Source organism: Anomaloglossus baeobatrachus, chromosome 9 (assembly GCF_048569485.1).
Source record: "Anomaloglossus baeobatrachus isolate aAnoBae1 chromosome 9, aAnoBae1.hap1, whole genome shotgun sequence".
NCBI classification, from domain to species: Eukaryota; Metazoa; Chordata; class Amphibia; order Anura; family Aromobatidae; genus Anomaloglossus; species Anomaloglossus baeobatrachus.
In genome coordinates this window covers 125,429,585-125,450,268 of record NC_134361.1, presented here as the reverse complement: position 1 = coordinate 125,450,268, position 20,684 = coordinate 125,429,585, and the positions used below count along the sequence as shown (strand labels likewise).

General features: G+C 47.4%; 1 protein-coding gene across 2 annotated transcripts in view; it reads left to right on the top strand.

Annotated features, from left to right (window-relative positions):
- Positions 1–20,684, top strand: part of LOC142251311 (relaxin receptor 1-like) — a 1,991,578-nt gene that overhangs the window by 1,525,525 nt on the left and 445,369 nt on the right. For both annotated transcript variants that reach the window (XM_075323995.1, XM_075323994.1), the window contains one exon: positions 18,812–18,883. In XM_075323995.1, coding sequence (XP_075180110.1) covers positions 18,812–18,883 — 72 coding nt within the window. The remainder of the gene's footprint in view (positions 1–18,811; positions 18,884–20,684) is intronic.

The window sequence follows — 20,684 nt, the reverse complement described above, 5'->3', positions numbered from 1 at the left end:
AGGATGACACAGGGGTAGAAAAGTCCTTGCAGATCCATGATTTGTTCATCTTGATGAACGTTAGTCTGTCCACATTGTCACTGGACAGATGCTTGCGCTTATCTGTCAGCACACAACCAGCAGCACTGAAGACACGTTCAGAGAGAACGCTGGCTGCGGGGCACGACAAGAACTCCAAGTGTAGGTGGCGAGCTCAGGCCATTTTTCCAGATTGGAAGCCCAAAATGAGCAAGGCTCCAGTTGCAGTCATGGCATTGATTTTCATTTGGAGATACTACTACATCTGTATCTCCTCCTCCTTTTACTTGTCCAGCTCTTTTCTTTCAGCATGAGTATATGTACTTGTCACTCTTCCATGTGTTTGTGGTGTCTTCTGAGCTGTTTATCACCTTGTGGACACCTTAGAAGGGGTTTTCTATGTGTTCGTATGTGGTTTTGTTTGCCTGCCATTTTTTCAATGGGGTTCGAAGGTGTTCGTCGAACGTTCGCCGAACTAAGATGCCGTTCGACGAACCGAACCGAACTCGAACATTAGGGAGGTGGCTCATCTCTACTGGAGAGGTAAAAGGAGGACACGCTGTCTGTAAGGGTTTTTTCCAGCATTGGTCAGTAATGATGCCTCTGGCAGGATCTGAAGGCAGACCTGGGGCCAAAGCATATAAACGTGCATCTCTACTCTGCCATTGTCATGCTACACCCTGTCAACCCCTGATTTTTTATCTCCACTTGTTCTCAAGCTACATATTCATCAAAGCTCAGAATGAACAAGTTATAAAATAACAAATACTATAAATATTTATTGCACTACTGCGCTAAACATTCCATTCATAAATAAGAAAAATGACCTATTTACCTGTCATATTATGATCAGCGCAATATGTGGGGCATAAATTAAAAATATTTCTGCCACTGATGTCTAAAATCGCACTGCCGTTCTAATAGATGAAAAATACTGATTAATTACGATTATATTAATGAAATGCTAGCAATAACATTAACAAACACTGTTTACCTGTCTCAGGTTGGATGAGAAATCATGTGTAGGTGACGAATACCAGATGAATATCCTTAATAAGCTAAAACAAGGAAACTGTTATAGTTTATAACATAATTACCAGCATATGCAAAAACTTTAGTGCTAGGTAACCAATGCTTACAGGTTATGAGTCTGATATACATGATAATTTAATACAGAATCTCATGTTGTTATAGAGGTATCTGTAAAAATAAAGTAGGATGTGCTTTTATGTAATAACTTACTACTTGGTGATAGGGCAGATCGATATCCTCAGTTGCAGCCTTTGATCTGTATGTGATAAGCTCCCAGGAAAGTTCCAATCTAAGTTCAGCAAATAAGGTTGTTGCTGGTATTTGAGCATGAGCCGTGCTCAGCTGGGAGATCTAACAATAGAACACGCTGTGAATTCAGAGCCGCCTCCGGCCGGCAGGCGAGGATGGAGCAGCTGTGTCTAACTATGTGCTGGCGACATCACCAGCTATCTAATGAAAACTAAGGAGGCCGATAAGGGGCAGTCCTACGCGTTTCTGCACCATGCAAGCTGCCTTCATCAGATAAAGCCTGCCCATCAGTTATGGAATTCCTATATAGCTGCTGGTAGATTCTGATTGGAAATTCACTTGATGTAATGATTATTTTTAGCAACTAGATGTCTCCATATAAGTATTCTAGGTGTTTCATCATTATGTTACCCGATATTCTATCTTTAACCCCTTAACGTCCGCGGGCAGTAATATTACATCCTAGCGGTCATAATGTTACTGCTCGCAGTTTGCCGCCGGTAGCATGCCGCGATCGGCGCACATCTCAGCTGATTTTCACAGCTGAGATGTGTGCCTGCTAGGCACAAGCAGAACCGTTATCTGCTCGTGCCATTTAACCCCTTAAATGGCACTGTCAATATGTGACAGCGCCATTATAATCGCGATCGCGGTAAACTTTTACTTACCGCCCGATACCGGAAGTCACGTGACGTGATCACATGACTTTCGGTGGTTGTCATGGTAGCACAGGGTCATGTGATGACTCCTGTACTAGACATGAACTACTTTCAGTTTCGCTCAGCCCGGAGCTCAGTGAAGCAGAAAGTGAGCGTATCTGCTGTTTACAGCTGTATAGCTAAGATCAGCAGATAGGGTAGAGCGATCAGATTGTTGATCGCTATAGCCCCCTAGGGGGACTAGTAAAATAAAAAAAAGTAAAAAAAAGTTTTAAAAAAATTTAAAAAAAAACAAAAAAAACCAAAAGTTCAAATCACCCCCCTTTTGCCCCATTGAAAATTAAAGGGTTAAAACAATTAAAAGTATACACACATTTGCTATTGCCGCACTCAGAAATACCCGATCTATCAAAATATAAAATCAATTAATCTGATCAGTAAACTGCGTAGCAGCTATAAAAATTCTAAACGCCAAAATGACATTTTTTGTCGCCAGAACAGTTGCGCAAAACGCAATAACGGGCGATCAAAATGTAGCATCTGCGCAAAAATAGTACCGTTAAAAACATCAGCTCGAGACGCAAAAAATAAGCCATCACTGAGCCATAGATCCTGAAAAATGAGAACACTATGGGTCACGGAACATGGCGTAAAACGTGCGCCACTTTTTTCGGACAAACTTCCGATTTTTGTTTACTCCTTATATAAAAGTAAACCTATACATGTTTGGTGTCAACAAACTCAAAGTGACCTGAGGCATTACACCCACACATCAGTTTTACCATATACTGAACACAGTGAATAAAATATCTCAAAAACAATAGTGCTATCGCACTTTTTTTGCAATTTCTCTGCATTTAGAATTTGTTTGCCATTTTCCAGTACACTATATGGTAAAACTAATGGTTTCATTTAAATGTACAGCTCATTCCGCAAAAAATGAGCCCTCACGTGACCATATTGACTGAAAAATAAAAAAGTTAGGTCTCTCAGAAGAAGAATGGCGAAAAAATAAAGCGGAAAGCGAAAAATCGGCCGGTGGTGAAGGGGTTAAAATAGATGGACATTCATCATAGATTTAATAAAAATACCATACTTGGTTTATGTAAGTGTGTGTAATTAATAGAAATTTGCTTGTGTCTATATAAATAGTTGTTTTGCTAAAAAATATTTTTTCTTTATTAATACATTTTTTTAAAAAAAAATCCAAAAAAAATCACATTAAAAAATATTACCCTAATTAATAATTTTAAGCAAAAATCAAAACATCTAATATCACAATTCTTAATTAAGAGATATAATCCCGATCATTTGGCGGAAGAGTATAATAAAGTTTTGGACATACCAAGAGAACATCTTATAAGGGTTAAAAAGAGAAATGAGGTTTCGAGCGATCTGAATGCACAAATTAGATGGATGCCAATTATAACTACCTTTCATGCCAATAATAGAATTTTTAAAAAATATTGTTCAAAAACATTGGTATTTTTTATTTCAGGATAAGGTTTTGGGGCCCTTACTTCCAGTAAAACCACAATTTATTTTTAGAAGGGCAAAAACTTTGGAAATTTGATTGTACCCATGGTTCAGCAGCCTGTATCAGCATCAAAAACGTGATAATTAATACTGTTTTAGACCACAGAAACCACTAAATGGGTTTAAACCTTGTGGTATATGTTATGATTGTATTAAAACAGGAATCCCACAGCGTCTCATCACAACTTTCAATAATTCCAATAATATGGAAACTAATACAGCACATCCAGTGTAATACCGAAGGGGTTATTTATATGATTAGATGCCCCTGTAATAAGATGTATATTGGTCGTACAAGGAGACCCCTTAATATTCGTATCGAAGAACATGTGTTTAATATTACCAAAGGATATGCGGGACATCCATAATCCCGACATTACTGTGAACAACACAACAAATCAATGAAAAATACTATTTTCTGTGGCATTGAGAAAGTCAAAGAAAATTGGCGGGGGGGTGATTTTATTAAATTGATGTCGAGATGCGAATCCAAGTGGATCTTTACCCTAAAGACCATGGCCCCGGCAGGTCTCAATACAGATTTCAAAATTTTTGCTTTTTGAGTGTTCTATTTATTTATTTACACTAATTATAAATCACTCAAAATAAATGTGGGACTTTTTACTGTATTAAAGCATTTAATTGCATTTTTATATAATACAGCGGAACCTTGGATTAAGAGTAACTTGGTTTGAGGGCTTTTTGCAAAACAAGCAAAGCTTTTTAAAAATTTGTAACTTGGTTTAACAGCAATGATTTGCAAGAAGAGCATATACTCACTGTGTACACTTTCCGTTCCGGTTCTGTCCTTTAACCATGCTCTGACCAGCTCTGGAGGCAACTTTCTGTACATATGTACTGTATACCATTGTACAGTACAGTTTATACTATACAGCTTGTCTATCAATTTGCATTTGTGGATACAGTATTGTACTTTCATTCTGCTAACCAGTACAGCACATTGGTTGTACTGTACCTCTTGCACACCAACAATTTTATTGTAAGCTAATGTGCAGTTTAATTTGCTTTACATGTTTTTACTGCACAGTGTTTTGTATTAGTGTACTGTAATAATTTTATATGAATACAGTACATTATTTAGTATTCCTGTAATAACTTTGTATAAATACAGTAAATATTTTTGGGTTCTGGAACAAATTGTGTTACAATCATTTCCTATGGGAAAATTTGCTTTGATATAAGAGTAACTTGGTTTAAGAGCTCACTCTCGGAACCAATTATGCTCGTAATCCAAGGTTCCACTGTATTTTTAAATGTGCTTTTTTGGAATTTTTGGGGGGAATTTTTTATATTTTTTTTTATTTTTTTTATTAATATAGAAATAATATTTTTTAGCAAACAACTACTTTATATACACAAAAGCAAACTGCTATTAATTACACACACACTTACATAAACCAAGTAAGGTATTTTTATTTAATCTATGATGAATATCCATCTATTTTAAAGATAGTATATAGGGCAACAAAATAATGAAACACCTAGAATACTTATATGGAGACATCTAGTTGCTAAGAATAATCATTACATCAGAATCTACCAGCAGCTATATAGGAATTCCAGAACCGATGGGCAGGCTTTCCCTGACGAAGGCAGCGTGCATGCTGCAGAAACGCGTAGGACTGCCCCCTATCGGCCTCTTTAGTTTTCATTATATAGCTGGTGACGTCGCCAGCACATAGTTAGACACAGCTGCTCCATCCTAGCCTGCCGGCAGGAGGCGGTTCGGGTTTCACAGCATGTTCTATTTTTAGATCTCCCAGCTGAGAAGGGCTCGTGCTCGAATACCAGCAACAACCTTGTTTGCTGAACTTAGGGTACCGTCTCACTAAACGACGTACCAGCGATTCCGACCACGATACAACCTGGTCAGGATCGCTGGTACGTCGCTACATGGTCACTGGTGAGCTGTCAATCAGGCAGATCTCACCAGCCACCAGCGACTCTGCACTTGGTAACCAGGGTAAATATCGGGTAACTAAGCAAAGCGCTTTGCTTGGTTACCCGATATTTATCCTGGTTGCCAGCGTACACCGTTTAGTGCTGGCTCCCTGCACACGTAGCCAGGGTACACATCGGGTTGCTAAGCAAAGCGCTTTGCTTAGTTACCCGATATTTACCCTGGTTATGTGTGCAGGGAGCCAGCACTAAGCGGTGTACGCTGGTAACCAGGGTAAATATCAGGTAACCAAGCAAAGCGCTTTGCTTAGTTACCCGATATTTACCCTGATTACGTGTGCAGGGAGCCAGCGCTAAGCGGTGTATGCTGGTAACCAGGGTAAATATCGGGTAACCAAGCAAAGCGCTTTGCTTAGTTACCCGATATTTACCCTGGTTATCAGCATACGCTGCTTATGTACCACTCGGGTCTGGGCTCGTTTGGTGGGTGGCTCAAGCGCCTCTGGACCCGTGGGTCACGTCGCTCTGCAGGGGTTGCTGGCGATCTCGATGGGGGTGGTTAGGTAGGTGTACGGCCGGAGCCGTGTTTGAGTTTGTGACGCCACCCACGGGACGTGGTGAAGATGTAGACACCACCTCTGCAGTTACGGGGGTACCCAGGGGAGATGGTCGTGCAGCAAGATGTTAACCCCTCCGTGGGCAGGGATGGTGGCCCCGAGACCTGTTTGGGGAGAATAGTGACTAGGCGGTGCAGGACGGTGCGCGGCCGGATGGCACAGTTGTACTCATGATTATTGACACACACAAGTCTCTGGTAAACAAAGTTGATGGTGGTCGGTGCCCGCAGCCGGCTGCGTCTTCTCCCCCACCCGGGATGGTGATCTTTGCCTTTCTCCTGCACCTTGTTATGTTTGTGTAGATTGGCTGTGCCTCAGCAACGGGAGTCCGCTCCCCGGCTGTGTATGTGTCGGTGGAGTCCGTTTGCCCGCAGGCGCTGGCCCGTGGGATCTCTCTGCCTGTGCGGTGGCTTTCTATCCCCCTCGGTGGGCTGTTGCCTTCAGTCGGGTCTTGGGATGGCAAAGGACCTAAGGTCCAGACCTCAATCAGTGAATTCGACGTGGTCCAGTGGCTTCTGGGCCTCGTTCTGGGTCTGAGTACCCCCCTGGTGCTCCAGTTTCCAGTCGGTTCCCCGGTTTGGTACCGGCGGGCCACTACCCTGTCCCGGTCCCTTACGGTTCCACCTGGCTGTCTTCCCGGCTCCTGCAGGCCAGGCTACCACCTGCCTCCTAGCCAAGGTGTGCGGGCTACGACCCTCACACCTGTCAGACTGTCACCGGCCTGTACCACAGGCCTGTCCTCCTTTCACTGCTACTTCCTCAACTCCTCCGCTCTCACTGACTTCTCTGACTGACTTCTGACTGACTTCTCTCACTGACGTCTGACTGATTTCTCACTGTTTTTCCTGCCTCAGGCCCTCTTGACTCCTCGGTGGGTGTGGCCAACTGCCTGGCTCCGCCTCCTGGTGTGACCATTAAGCCCTGAGGGAGGTGACTAGGTTTTAATGTGGTTGGCTGCTGTTACCTTTTTAGGGGACAGGTGTTATGCGGGGTCTATCTGTGACTACCTCACTAGTCCAGGGCGTCACACTTACACAGAGTCGGTGCTCGTTGGTCTCCCGCCGTCAAACACACAGATGTGTGCTGCACAACGTGAGACCAATGAGCAAAAAATAAACCAGAACAGTGTGTAACGATCAGCGATTTCACAGCAGGGACCAGGTCGCTGCTTAGTGTCACACACAGCGAGATCGCTGATGAGGTCACTGGTACGTCACAAAACCTGTGACTCAGCAGCGATCTCGCTATGTGAGAAGTACCCCTTAGATTGAAACTTTCCTGGGAGCTTATCACACACAGATCAAAGGCTGCAACTGAGGATATCAATCTGCCCTATCACCAAGTAGTAAGTTATTACATAAAAGCACATTCTACTTTATTTTTACAGATACCTCTATAACAACATGAGATTCTGTATTGGATTATCAAGTACATCAGACTCATAACCTGTAAGCATTGGTTACCTAGCACTAAAGTTTTAGCATATGCTGTTAATTATGCTGTTACTCCCATTCTCACACCACTTCCTCATCTCGCCCCCTATCTGTCGGTGTCCCCCAAGGCTCAGTTCTTGGACCCCTGCTGTTCTCCATCTACACCTTCGGCCTGGGACAGCTCATAGAGTCCTATGGCTTTCAGTATCATCTTTACGCTGATAATACACAGATCTACCTCTCTGGACCTGACATTACCTCTCTATTAACCAAAATTCCACAATGCCTGTCTACTATTTCATCCTTCTTCTCTGCGCGATTCCTAAAGCTTAACATGGACAAAACAGAATTCATTGTCTTTCCTCCTCCTTACTCATCCCCTCCAAGAAGCCTTTCCATCAAATTCAATGGTTGCTCACTCTCCCCAGTCTCACAAGCTCGTTGCCTTGGAGTAACCCTCGACTCTGCTCTATCCTTCAAGCCACACATCCAAGCCCTCTTCACCTCATGCCGACTACAACTCAAAAATATCTCCTGGATCCGTGCTTTCCTTAACCAAGAATCAGCAAAAACATTAGTGCATGGCCTCATCATCTCCCGCCTTGACCACTGCAACCTCCTGCTCTCTGGCCTCCCTTCCAACACTCTTGCACCCCTCCAATCTATCCTAAACTCTGCGGCCCGCTTAATCCACCTCTCCCCTGGCTATTCCCCAGCCTCGCCACTCTGCCAATCCCTTCACTGGCTTTCCATCGCCCAACGACTCCAGTTCAAAACATTAACCATGACATACAAAGCCATCCACAACCTGTCTCCTCCTTACATCTGTGACCTAGTCTCCCGTTACCTACCCGCACGCAACCTCAGATCCTCACAAAATCTCCTTCTTTACTCCTCTCTTATCTCCTCTTCCCACAATCGCGTGCAAGATTTCTCCCGTGCCTCCCCCATACTCTGGAACGCTCTACCTCAGCATATCAGACTCTCCCCTACCGTGGAAAGCTTCAAGAGGAATCTCAAGACCCATCTCTTCCAACAAGCCTACAACCTACAATAACCCTCAGTCCAGTACACCACTGTGCAACCAGCTCTGTCCTTACCTATTGTACCATCACCCATTCTCTATAGACTGTGAGCCCTCACGGGCAGGGTCCTCTTTCCTCCTATACCAGTCTGTATTGTACTGTTAATGATTGTTGTATGTATACTCTCTTTCAGTGTAAAGCGCCATGGAATAAATGCGTAATAATAATAATAATAATAATAATTATGTTATAAACTATAACAGTTTCCTTGTTTTAGCTTATTAAGGATATTCATCTGGTATTCATCACCTACACATGATTTCTCATCCTACCTGAGGCCTAAAACACACATCCGTGAAAACCACGTCCGTGTAAAACGGGCCATTTTTCGGGTCCGTTTTCCATTTTTTAAGTCCGTTTTTATGGTATGCGTGGCCTGCGTATGTATCCCGTATGCTAGCCGTATGTGCGTGTGAAATGTCCGTGTGTGCGTGTGAAACTTAACTGACATGTGTTTGTGTTGTCCGTGTGGAATGTCCGTGTGTGATGCAAAATGTCGTTTACTACATGTCGGCAGACAGTAGACAGAGTAGTACGATGAGAATGAACTCAGGTGAACTTCACCCGACTTCAATGTCATGCCGCGGCTCTGTCTGTGTGCCGTGTACTGATTAGCGGTCACCTGTGAAGGATTCACCGGTGACCGCTAATCCCCCGAGTGACTGAAGTGTCCCCCCCTCTCTCATACTCACCGATCCCCGATCACCGGCGTGGCACGGCGTTCACACTGCTCCGGCGGCTTTTTCTAGTTTGAAAAAGCCGGCCGCTCATTAAACAATCTTGTATTCCCTGCTTTCCCCGCCCACCGGCGCCTATGATTGGTTGCAGTGAGACACGCCCCCACGCTGAGTGACAGGTGTCTCACTGCACCCAATCACAGCAGCCGGTGGGCGTGTCACTATGGAGTATAGAAATAAATAAATAATTAAAAAAAACGGCGTGCGGTCCCCCCCAAATTTAATACCAGCCAGATAAAGCCATACGGCTGAAGGCTGGTATTCTCAGGATGGGGAGCCCCACGTTATGGGGAGCCCCCCAGCCTAACAATATCAGTCAGCAGCCGCCCAGAATGGCCGCATACATTAGATGCGACTGTTCTGGGACAGTACCCGGCTCTTCCCGATTTGCCCTGGTGCGTTGGCGAATCGGGGTAATAAGGAGTTTTTGGCAGCCCATAGCTGCCACTAAATCCTAGATTAATCATGTCAGGCGTCTCCGCGAGATACCTTCCATGATTGATCTGTAAATTACAGTAAATAAACACACACAACTGAAAAATCCTTTATTAGAAATAACAAACACAAACACATTCCCTGGTTCACCAATTTAATCAGCCCCAAAAAGCCCTCCATGTCCGGCGTACTCCAAGATGGTCCAGCGTCGATTCCAGCTCTGCTGCATGAAGGTGACCAGAGCAGCAGAAGAAACCGCCGGTCCTGTCACCTCCACGCAGCAAATGAAGAGAGCCACGTGATCAGCTGTGCTGTCACTGAGGTTACCTGGATCCAGCGGTGGATGCAGCGGTGGCCGCGGGTAACCTCAGTGACAGCTCAGCTGATCGCGCTACTCACTTCAGTTGCTGCGTGGAGCTGACCGAAGCGGCGGTGAGTAGCGCGATTAGTTGAGCTGTCACTGAGGTTACCCGCGGCCACCGCTGCATCCACCGCTGGATCCAGGTAACCTCAGTGACAGCACAACTGATCACGCAGCTCTCTTCATTTGCTGTGTGGAGGTGACAGGAGCGGCGGTTTCATCTGCTTCTCCGGTCACCTTCATGCAGCAGAGCTGGAATCGACGCTGGACCATCTTGGAGTACACCGGACATGGAGGGCTTTTTGGGGCTAATTAAATTGGTGAACCAGGGAATGTGTTTGTGTTTGTTATTTCTAATAAAGGATTTTTCAGTTGTGTGTGTTTATTTACTGTAATTTACAGATCAATCATGGAAGGTATCTCGGGGAGACGCCTGACATGATTAATCTAGGATTTAGTGGCAGCTATGGGCTGCCAATAACTCCTTAATACCCCGATTTGCCAACGCACCAGGGCAAATCGGGAAGAGCCGGGTACTGTCCCAGAACAGTCGCATCTAATGTATGCGGTTATTCTGGGCGGCTGCTGACTGATATTGTTAGGCTGGGGGGCTCCCCATAACGTGGGGCTCCCCATCCTGAGAATACTAGCCTTCAGCCGTATGGCTTTATCTGGCTGGTATTAAATTTGGGGGGGACCGCACGCCGTTTTTTTTTAATTATTTATTTATTTATTTCTATACTCCATAGTGACATGCCCACCGGCTGCTGTGATTGGGTGCAGTGAGACACCTGTCACTCAGCGTGTGGGCGTGTCTCACTGCAACCAATCATAGGCTCCGGTGGGCGGGGAAAGCAGGGAATACGATATTGATTAATGAGCGGCCGGCTTTTTCAAAAGAGGAAAAGCCGCCGGAGTTTAGAGAACAGCCGTGCAGCGCCGCGCCGGAGATCGGGGAATAGTAAGTATGAGAGAGGGGGGGAACTGACCAATAGACAGCGAGAGGGACAGATAAGACACAGAGACCAACTGATAGACATAGAGAGAGAGACCGACCGACCGACGGACTGAGGGAGAGAACGAAACAGAAAAAGAAAAAAGACCGACATCACATGAAAAAAGCACAAAACGTACAGGGAGCAAACAGAGATGCGTCCGTGTCACTCGGACGTGCGCACAGACCCATTGACTTTCATTGGGTCCGTGCTGCGTGTTGCGTGCTGAAAACGGACATGCTGCCGTGCAAAACGTAGACACAAACGTAGCACGCACACGGACACACGGACCTTAATGAAAAACGCACATGTGTCTTCAAACATTAAATAACATTGGTGCACGTTTGGCCGTGTCTCCAGTATATACGGAAACGGACCAAACACGCACGTGTTTCACGGATGTGTGTTTCAGGCCTGAGACAGGTAAATAGTGTTTGTTAATGTTCTTGCTAGCATTTCATTACTATAATTGTAATTAATCAGTATTTTTCATCTATTAGGATGGCAGTGCGATTTTAGACATCAGTGGCAGAAATATTTTTAATTTATGTCCCACATATTCCGTTGATCATAATATGACAGGTAAATAGGTCATTTTCTTATTTATGAATGGAATGTTTAGCGCAGTAGTACAATAAATATTTAATGATTAATTTTTAATCTCTTGGAGATATTCACACGGTATCCCCTGCCTACTAGCGGCTTCATTCTCACACAACCTAACAAGTAAACTTTAAGTTTAAAGTATAAAGTTAAATTACAAAATCAATAATCAATTTATTTATTCAGTGATAAGGCACATGATCTGAGCGCCAGTGCAATTTATCAAATACTATTACTATCCTGTTACTGAATAAAACCCACTGTACCAATACCCATGTTTGAAAAACCACTATATAAGAGTTAAATATTGCCACCACATCATAAACATACAGTATATTGTTACGTTCAGTCCAGGAGTGGACCCACTGGGTCGTGCACCGGACTCCCCTAGGGAGACCACCAGGAGCGAATTCCTATACAGGGACTGTCTGGCGACCACCCCACAGTGGCCGGAACACAGGCGGGATACCGGGAGCGTCCTTGGAAAGTCCGGAGGGAATACTGAGGCCAGTCCCGTGATGACTTCGGACCAGAGGGAATCGGAACGGATGACCGGAGCCGGGTGAAGACAGCAGGAGGAGCCCGGGACCAGTGATGAGTGCAGGCTGGAGATTTCAGATGTAATCTGGAGCCGGTAGCGAAGTGAAGCAGAGGGACGATGGAGAGGTCCACTGCAAACGGACACCGGGGAATCTCCAGGGAGCCGGACCAGCTGTGGCACACACCAGACGTTCTGAGGACAGAGACAGGGTTAATCCAGGAACAGAACACAGAGGGCTTGAACACAATCACAAGATACTAAGCTGTGAGAACTTGTTGAACAAGCACCGCCCGTATGTAACAGGAAGTCTTTTATACCCTGCACCTGCAATCAGCCATATCCTGTTCCAGGGATGCTGGCCCTTTAAGAAAAGGTGAATGAGCGTGCCCGCGCCCTAATGCGCATGTGCGAAGCCCGGGAGACAGGGGACTCGAGAGAGCCGGGGACAGGATGCAGAGGAACCGGAGGCAGAGTCCTGAGTCGCAGCAAGCCGGGGGGACCGCCGAGCAGGAAGCATGAGCGTGAGCCGCGGCCGCGGTGGGTGAGCACGGGGATCAGATCAGTGGGAACGGAGCGGCACCAGGACACCGGGACCGGATCAGTGGGTACGGAGCGGCGCTGGGACTCTGGGACCGGATCAGTGGGTAAGGAGCGGTGTCGGGACACCGGGGGCGTGACATATATACAGTGGGGACTGATTACTATAAGCATACTAACCATTAACAAAACCTATTTGAACACCTGTATTACCCCCATACAGTGGCCATATATTGGTAATACACAGATGCTTTTGTGACGCCCTGGACTAGCCAGGTCGTCCCAGGTAGTCCCATGCACACACACCCCCTCCCTAAAAAGGTGACAGCAGCCAAACTTCAAAACCTTGTCACCTCCCTCCAGGTTTGATGTCCACACCAAGGGGGTGGAGCCAGGTGGTTGGCTCCACCCACCGAGGAGTTCACAGGCCTGGAGGTGGGAAAAACAGAGAGTTCTAGGTAGATTAGCTTTGACAGTGGAGGAGAGAAGTCGAGTTCAAGGGCCTGTGACCAGGCCTGCCATAGTCCTGCCATAGTCTACCAGGTGTCTGGGTTGGAGCCCAGTCACCTCTGGCAAGCAGGCAGACGGTGGTGGTCGCCTGCAGGAGCTGGGATTACAGCCGGTGGAACCATAGGGACCGGGGTCGGGCGATGGCCCGCCGGTACCGAACCGGGGAACAGATTGGAAACTGGAGCACCAGGAGGGGTATTCACACCCAGCACGAAGCCCAGAAACCACAGGGCTGAGTCAAATCAACTGATTGAGAACTGGACTTAAGGACCTTTCCCACACAAGACCCAACTGAAGACAACAGCCCAACTATTAGGGTAAAGCCACCGCCAAGGCATAGAGACCCAAAGGGCCAGCGTCTGCGGGCAAACAGGGCTCTCCCGACACCCAGCAAGCCGGGGAGCGGACTACCGTTGCTTAGGCATAGGAGTCATAACATTCACATTAAGGAGGTGAAGGAGAAAAGTGGAAACCACCAACCTGTTAAGGAAGAAGCTGCAGCCGGCTGCGGGCACCGTTCATCACCCCGTTTGGTTTACCAGAGATTCCAGTGTGATGTGTCATAGTGAGTACACTAGTGCCTTCGGGCCACGCACCACGCCGCACCACACCAGCACCCAGCACGCACCCATCCCCTCGACTCAGCATCTCCTCAGGCCCCCGGGACCATCACTCCCCTACCCACGGAGGGGTCAACACCAACCTGCGCAACACCGTCCCTGGGAGGCCCAGTCAACGGCAGTGGTGGTGTCCATCCATTCACCACAACCCGTGGGTGGCATCACAAACTTAAATCCCCTACAAACCACTGCGGCTCCGGCCGTGGATCTCCCCACCGAAGTCCCTACGTGTAGTGCCAACCCCCCTTTCAGAGCGTCGTGACCCCTGGGTCCGTGGAGAGCTCGAGCCACCCACCGACGAGCATGGATCCGAGCGGCTCAGCAGCGGGCCGACCCTGCGGGGCGATACACTTTTCAGACCATTCTTTATATGGGTGGACACCAGTTATAAATAGGTGTTCGGCAGACTGTATATGTGTATACAGTATAGGTAAATTCAGTCACTCACCAGTGATATCTCTATTTCATGTAATTTATTTTATCTTTTGTTCTTCACCTGGCATAGACGACTATTACTTCTCTAGCTTCAACTATGCATAATGTAGCACGCAGACATCTATGGCTGATTGCATAGAGTACCCCCATTACTTTTTGACAAAAACCTGGCACCAGATTCCCTTTAATAATAGTACCCCCAGAGTGATCCTCTTAACATAGCAATTAAAAAAACAATCCCACTTCTCATCGGACGAGTTACCAGCTCTGTATTTCTCCTTCTCCCAACAAAGGCGGCACAGTGTCATTATCTGCCTCTGTGCACCTTTGATAGGCCTGTGTCTTTCAGAATTAGTGCAGAGACGGGAGCCAGAAGGTCTCTGCCCTGCAATAATTTTCAACTAGATGTGCATCTTTGGACACAAATTTAGCTGAAAATACCACTGGCCCAGGTGGGCCCTTGCTTTATGGACCTGGTCATGTCCCTGGCTCATATGCTGATCCCTACAATTATATAGTTTAGAACAAAAGTGTAATCTTATCCTGAAATGTGTTATCTTATCCTGAATTGATAAGTAAGGGGCCCAGAAGCAGTACATTAATATATAACTGATCCAGAAAGGAGGACATAATTACAGAACAGAGTCTAAAGGCCCCGTCACACTAAGCAACATCGCTAGCAACATCGCTGCTAACGAACAACTTTTGTGACGTTGCTAGCGATGTTGCTGTGTGTGACATCCAGCAACAACCTGGCCCCTGCTGTGAGGTCGTTGGTTGTTGCTGAATGTCCTGGGCCATTTTTTAGTTGTTGCTGTCCCGCTGTGAAGCACAGATCGCTGTGTGTGACAGCGAGACAGCAACAACTAAATGTGCAGGCAGCAGGAGCCGGCTTCTGCAGAGGCTGGTAACCAATGTAAACATCGGGTAACCAAGAAGCCCTGTCCTTGGTTACCCGATATTTACCTTTGATACCAGCCTCAGCCGCTCTCACTGTCAGTGTCGGCTCCTGCTCTGTAAACATGTAGCTGCAGGACACATCGGGTTAATTAACCCGATGTGTGCTGTAGCTAGGAGAGCAAGGAGCCAGCGCTAAGCAGTGTGCGCTGCTCCCTGCTCTGTGCACATGCAGCTGCAGCACACATCAGGTAATTAACCCGATGTGTGCTGTAACTAGGAGAGCAAGGAGCCAGCGCTCAGTGTGCGCTGCTCCCTGCTCTCTGCACGTGTGGCTGGACACTGGTTGCTGGTGAGCTCACCAGCAACTCGTGTAGCCACGCTCCAGCGATCCCTGCCAGGTCAGGTTGCTGGTGGGATCGCTGGAGCGTCGCAGTGTGACAGCTCACCAGCAACCTCCTAGCAACTTACCAGCGATCCCTATCGTTGTTGGGATCGCTGGTAAGTTGCTTAGTGTGACTGGACCTTAAAGGTCCAGTCACACATAACGAGTTCGTGAACGAGATCGCTACTACGTCACACTTTCTGGATCGTATATGAGTCGTTGTTGAAATCGCATGTTGGGTGTCACACATAACGAGTTTATGAACGAGCATGCGTCCCGTATAACGATCTTTCAAATCGCAGGGACCCTGTCACACAGCTACTATGTTAACGATTCCAATCCCATTAGGGGCGTAGTAAAATGCAGTGAGTCACGTAGGCGTGCATTTACGTCGCCTTTTCCATACCCCAATCCGCTTTCATTGGCGGCCAATACTGCGTTCTGATAGGGCGGCCGGGCGGGCTGCGCCTTTTCCACCCCCTACGCACACAGGTTTCACAGGTTTGCTCCTAGAAGACTCAAAAGGGAACAAAGCATGAAGCGATACCCAATCAGAACGCAATAGTGTTCTCATTGCTAACCAATCGTTGCAGAGAGAGGGCGCGGAAATGGCGACGTAACTACACACTATTGTTCTCAGCGCCAACCAATGGGTGCAGAAGGGGCGTGGAAACGGGGACGCAACAACACGCCTTCGTGCATCTCATCTAGGTCGTCAACGAAATCGTAAATAGGTGTCAAACATACAGATTCATGCAGCCCAGCAGGACTCCAACGAGCCAAAAATGGCCCAAGCTGTTCGGCATCGATCAGCGATTTCGCAGCAGGGGGTGAATCGTTGGTACGTGTCAAACATGACGAGATCGCAATTGAAGTCGTTCTTGCGTCACAGAAACTGTGACGTAGTAACGATCTCGTTTTACGATCTCGTTATGTGTGAAGTGGCCTTTAGGGTACCTTCACACTTTAGCGATGCAGCAGCGATCCGACCAGCGATCTGACCTGGTCAGGATCGCTGCTGCATCGCTACATGGTCGCTGGTGAGCTGTCAAACAGGCAGATCTCACCAGTGACCAGCCCCCAGCCAGCAGCGACGTGCAAGCGACGCTGCGCTTGCACGGAGCCGGCGTCTGGAAGCTGCGGACACTGGTAACTAAGGTAAACATCGGGTATGGTTACCCGATGTTTACATTAGTTACCAGCGCACACCGCTTAGCTGTGTGTGCAGGGAGCAGGGAGCCGCGCACACTGAGCGCTGGCTCCTTGCTCTCCTAGCTACAGTACACATCGGGTTAATTAACCCGATGTGTAATGCAGCTACATGTGCAGAGAGCAGGGAGCCGCGCACACTGCTTAGCGCTGGCTCCTTGCTCTCCTAGCTACAGTACACATCGGGTTAATTAACCCGATGTGTACAGCAGCTACATGTGCAGAGAGCCGGAGCCGGCAGCACAGGCAGCGTGAGAGCGGCGGAGGCTGGTAACTAAGGTAAATATCGGGTAACCACCTTGGTTACCCGATGTTTATCTTGGTTACAGCTTACCGCAGCTGTCAGACGCCGGCTCCTGCTCCCTGCTTGCTTCATTTGTCGCTCTCTCGCTGTCACACACAGCGATCTGTGTGTCACAGTGGGAGAGCGCCTTTGAAGAAAACGAACCAGGGCTGTGTGTAACGAGCAGCGATCTCGCAGCAGGGGCCAGATCGCTGCTCAGTGTCACACACAGCGAGATCGCTAATGAGGTCACTGCTGCGTGACTCAGCAGCGATCTCGGCAGCGAGCTCGCTGTGTGTGAAGCACCCCTAAGATGAGTGAAATTATTACAGGATGGTGGACATTAATACATGAAGGAACCCAGGATTCTGGACATTATTAAAGAAAGGGCTATGTTGGGGGAATTATTAAAGATTATACTAAAAAGGGGCATATGATGGTTGACATTATTACAGAAAGGGGACCAGGGTGAAGAACATTATTACAGGAAGTGTGCAAGATGGAGGACATAATTATAGCATGGAGACCAAGATAGAGTGGATGGAGTACATTAACCAGTAAGGGGCACAAGATAGGGGACACTATTACAGGAAATGGCCATGCTATAGGACATTATTACACTAGGGAACTATGATGGGGAAATTATTATAGGAAGGGGCCCTTGATGGGGGATATTATATCAGGAAAGGGCCAGGATAGGAAATTATTACTGGAAGGGGACACAATGGGAACATTATTACGAGATTGGGTAAAGATGAGGGATATTATTACAGAATGCGCCAGGATGGAGTACATTATTACAAGACAAGGCCCAGGATGGGGGACATTATTATCGGAAGGGGAAGAGATGGTGGACATCATTACATGGGACGTGAACACTAAGGGGTACTTTGCAGACTACGACATTGCAGGCCGATGCTGCGATGCCGAGCGCGATAGTCCCCGCCCCCGTCGCAGCAGCGATTTCCTTGTGATAGCTTGCGAACATTATCACTACGGCAGCTTCACATGGACTCATCTGTCCTGCGACCGTCGCTCTGGCCGGCGACCCGCCTCCTTATTAAGGGGGCGGGTCGTATGGCGTTACTGCGACGTCACACGGCAGGCGGCCAATAGGAGCGGAGGGGCGGAGATGAGCGGGATGTAAACATCCCGCCCACCTCCTTCCTTCCGCATATCCTACGGAAGCCGCAGTGACGCCGGTAGGAGATGTTCCTCGCTCCTGCGGCTTCACACACAGCGATGTGTGCTGCTGCAGGAACGAGGAACAACATCGGACCGTCGCGTCAGCGTAATCATGGATTACGCCGACGCTACACCGATGATGTGATTACGACGCTTTTGCGCTCGTTAATCGTATCATCGAGCCTTTACACACTACGATGTCGCATGCAATGCCGGAAGTACGTCATTTTCAATTTGACCCCACCGACATTGCACCTGCGATGTCGTAGTGTGCAAAGCCCGCCTTACAGTAGGTCTTTAAAAGATCTAGATTACTACAAAGGCACATTCATAATACTTATATGCAGGTTGGAGACCAGATCCAAATTTATCACTGAGGCCCAATGGACTTTACTTATGGCACTCTGTAAATTTAAAAAGTCTTGGCAAAAAGACAACTCCTTTAAGATTAGATGGGAACTGAAGTTGGATACACAATTCACAACAAAGAAAATAATATGTGTAATTATTTTGTTGTATCTTTTTACAGAGATCTTTCTGTTAATCGGATTGTAGACCTGCCACCATCACTGTTTACTAACTTACAAGAACTACAACAATTGTGAGTATTTTCCATTGATGGGGTATTTCATATGACATGCAACAAACACCCTAGTTTTAAAGTTATGAAAGAGTGACATGTATTGTTTAATACGCTACTGGAATTTTTACTTTATGTTAAGCCACTTGTCCCATCTCGCCTAGCCAATTTATATCCACCCATCTGTCCATTGGAGTTCTTATACAGTATGATGCTCCTTACATGGTTGCTACAGCTACCACACTGCATTATGCCCTCAAAGTACCCTAACACACAGTGTTATCTGTTCATAGATTGATACCACCACTTACATTATGATGCTGCCATTCACAGTATGATGCATTGGCAGGATACTCTCTGCTTCACAGTATAATTCCTGCAGTCCCCCACACATAGTATTATGCCCACCAGACATTATGATGCCTACTACCCCCTAACATTGTGATGCCCCCACAGTCTGCATACAATATCTTGCCCCTAGTGTCCTCTACACACAATATAATGAGAACACTCTGCCTCACTCACACTTGCCATAGGAATTCAGATGACTGAGCTGGTCTCTGATGCCCAGTGATGTGATATGACAATGTCATGTGACTTAAAGGTCCGTTCAGAATCTACAGTCTCTACACAGATGGAATGGTAAAGCAGGGATCTTTTGGCTCCTTTCTTCACCATTGCATTCATCTGTATCTGGGTCCTGAGGATAGATTAATTAAAGACAAATCCTTGACATCCAAGTATAGTGAAGAGTCTACCCAAAGGTAATGTGACAAGCTGTCTTGCAGTTAGAAATTATAAAACGCCCCTGAAGCAGGACAGGGAAGGGAATCATCACCTGAACCTATGTCAGGTCAGATGTATAGTGTGGCGCCCTGGGCAAGCCAGGTCATCACAGGTACTGCAACAACACACCCCACACCCTGAGATAGGCACACCAGTCACACACAAATCCTTCTTGCCTCCCTCCAGGGGCTGATGTCCACACCAGGTGGGGTGGAGCCAGGCGGTTGGCCCCACCCACTGAGGAGTTCACAGCCCTGGAGGTGGGAAAGGAAGTCAGATCAGTTAGGGAAGTGCAAGTGGAAGGACAGTGTAGTTAGGGAGAGTGAAAGAGAAGGAGTAAGAAGGACTAGTAGAGGAGCAGACTGACCGTGTCCAGGTACGTGGCCCGGGCACCGAGAGCAAGGTTGGCAGACGGTGGTGGCCGTCTGCAGGAGAGGCCGATCGACGCGGAACCGTAGGATCGGGGACGGGCAGTAGCCCGCCGGTACCGAACCGGGGAGAAGAGAAGCCAGCACAAACCAGCAGGGCCTACGGACCCCGATCAGGCTTGGAGTCGCCGTTAAACCGGACAAATCCGTTAGCGACCGGAACCTCCGGGGTTTCCTAGCAACAAAGACCCGACTGAAGGCAACCGTCCAAACCGAGAAAGGGAAATACAACTACCGCCACAGTTAGAATTTCCAGGGCCAGAGCCTGCGGGCAAAAGGAGCTCCTCCGGCCCATATCCAAGCTGGGGAGCGGGTTACCGGTGGGAAGCCATCGGGACCGAAGATACACAACAGGTGCAGGGAAAGGCAGCCACCACCAACCTACCGGGAGTAACCACAGCAGCCGGCTGAGGGACCCGTCCATCCAGAGGTTTATTTTACCGGAGACTCTGTATCCATCATTGGCTGAGTGAGTACCACTGTGCCATCTGGCACCGCGCTGCCCCCGCCACCATGCACCTCGCTAACCCTGCCTCCCCGTCCCACCTCACCGGGCCCCGGTACCACCAACCCTCTACCCACGGAGGGGAGAGAAACATCTCGGCTGC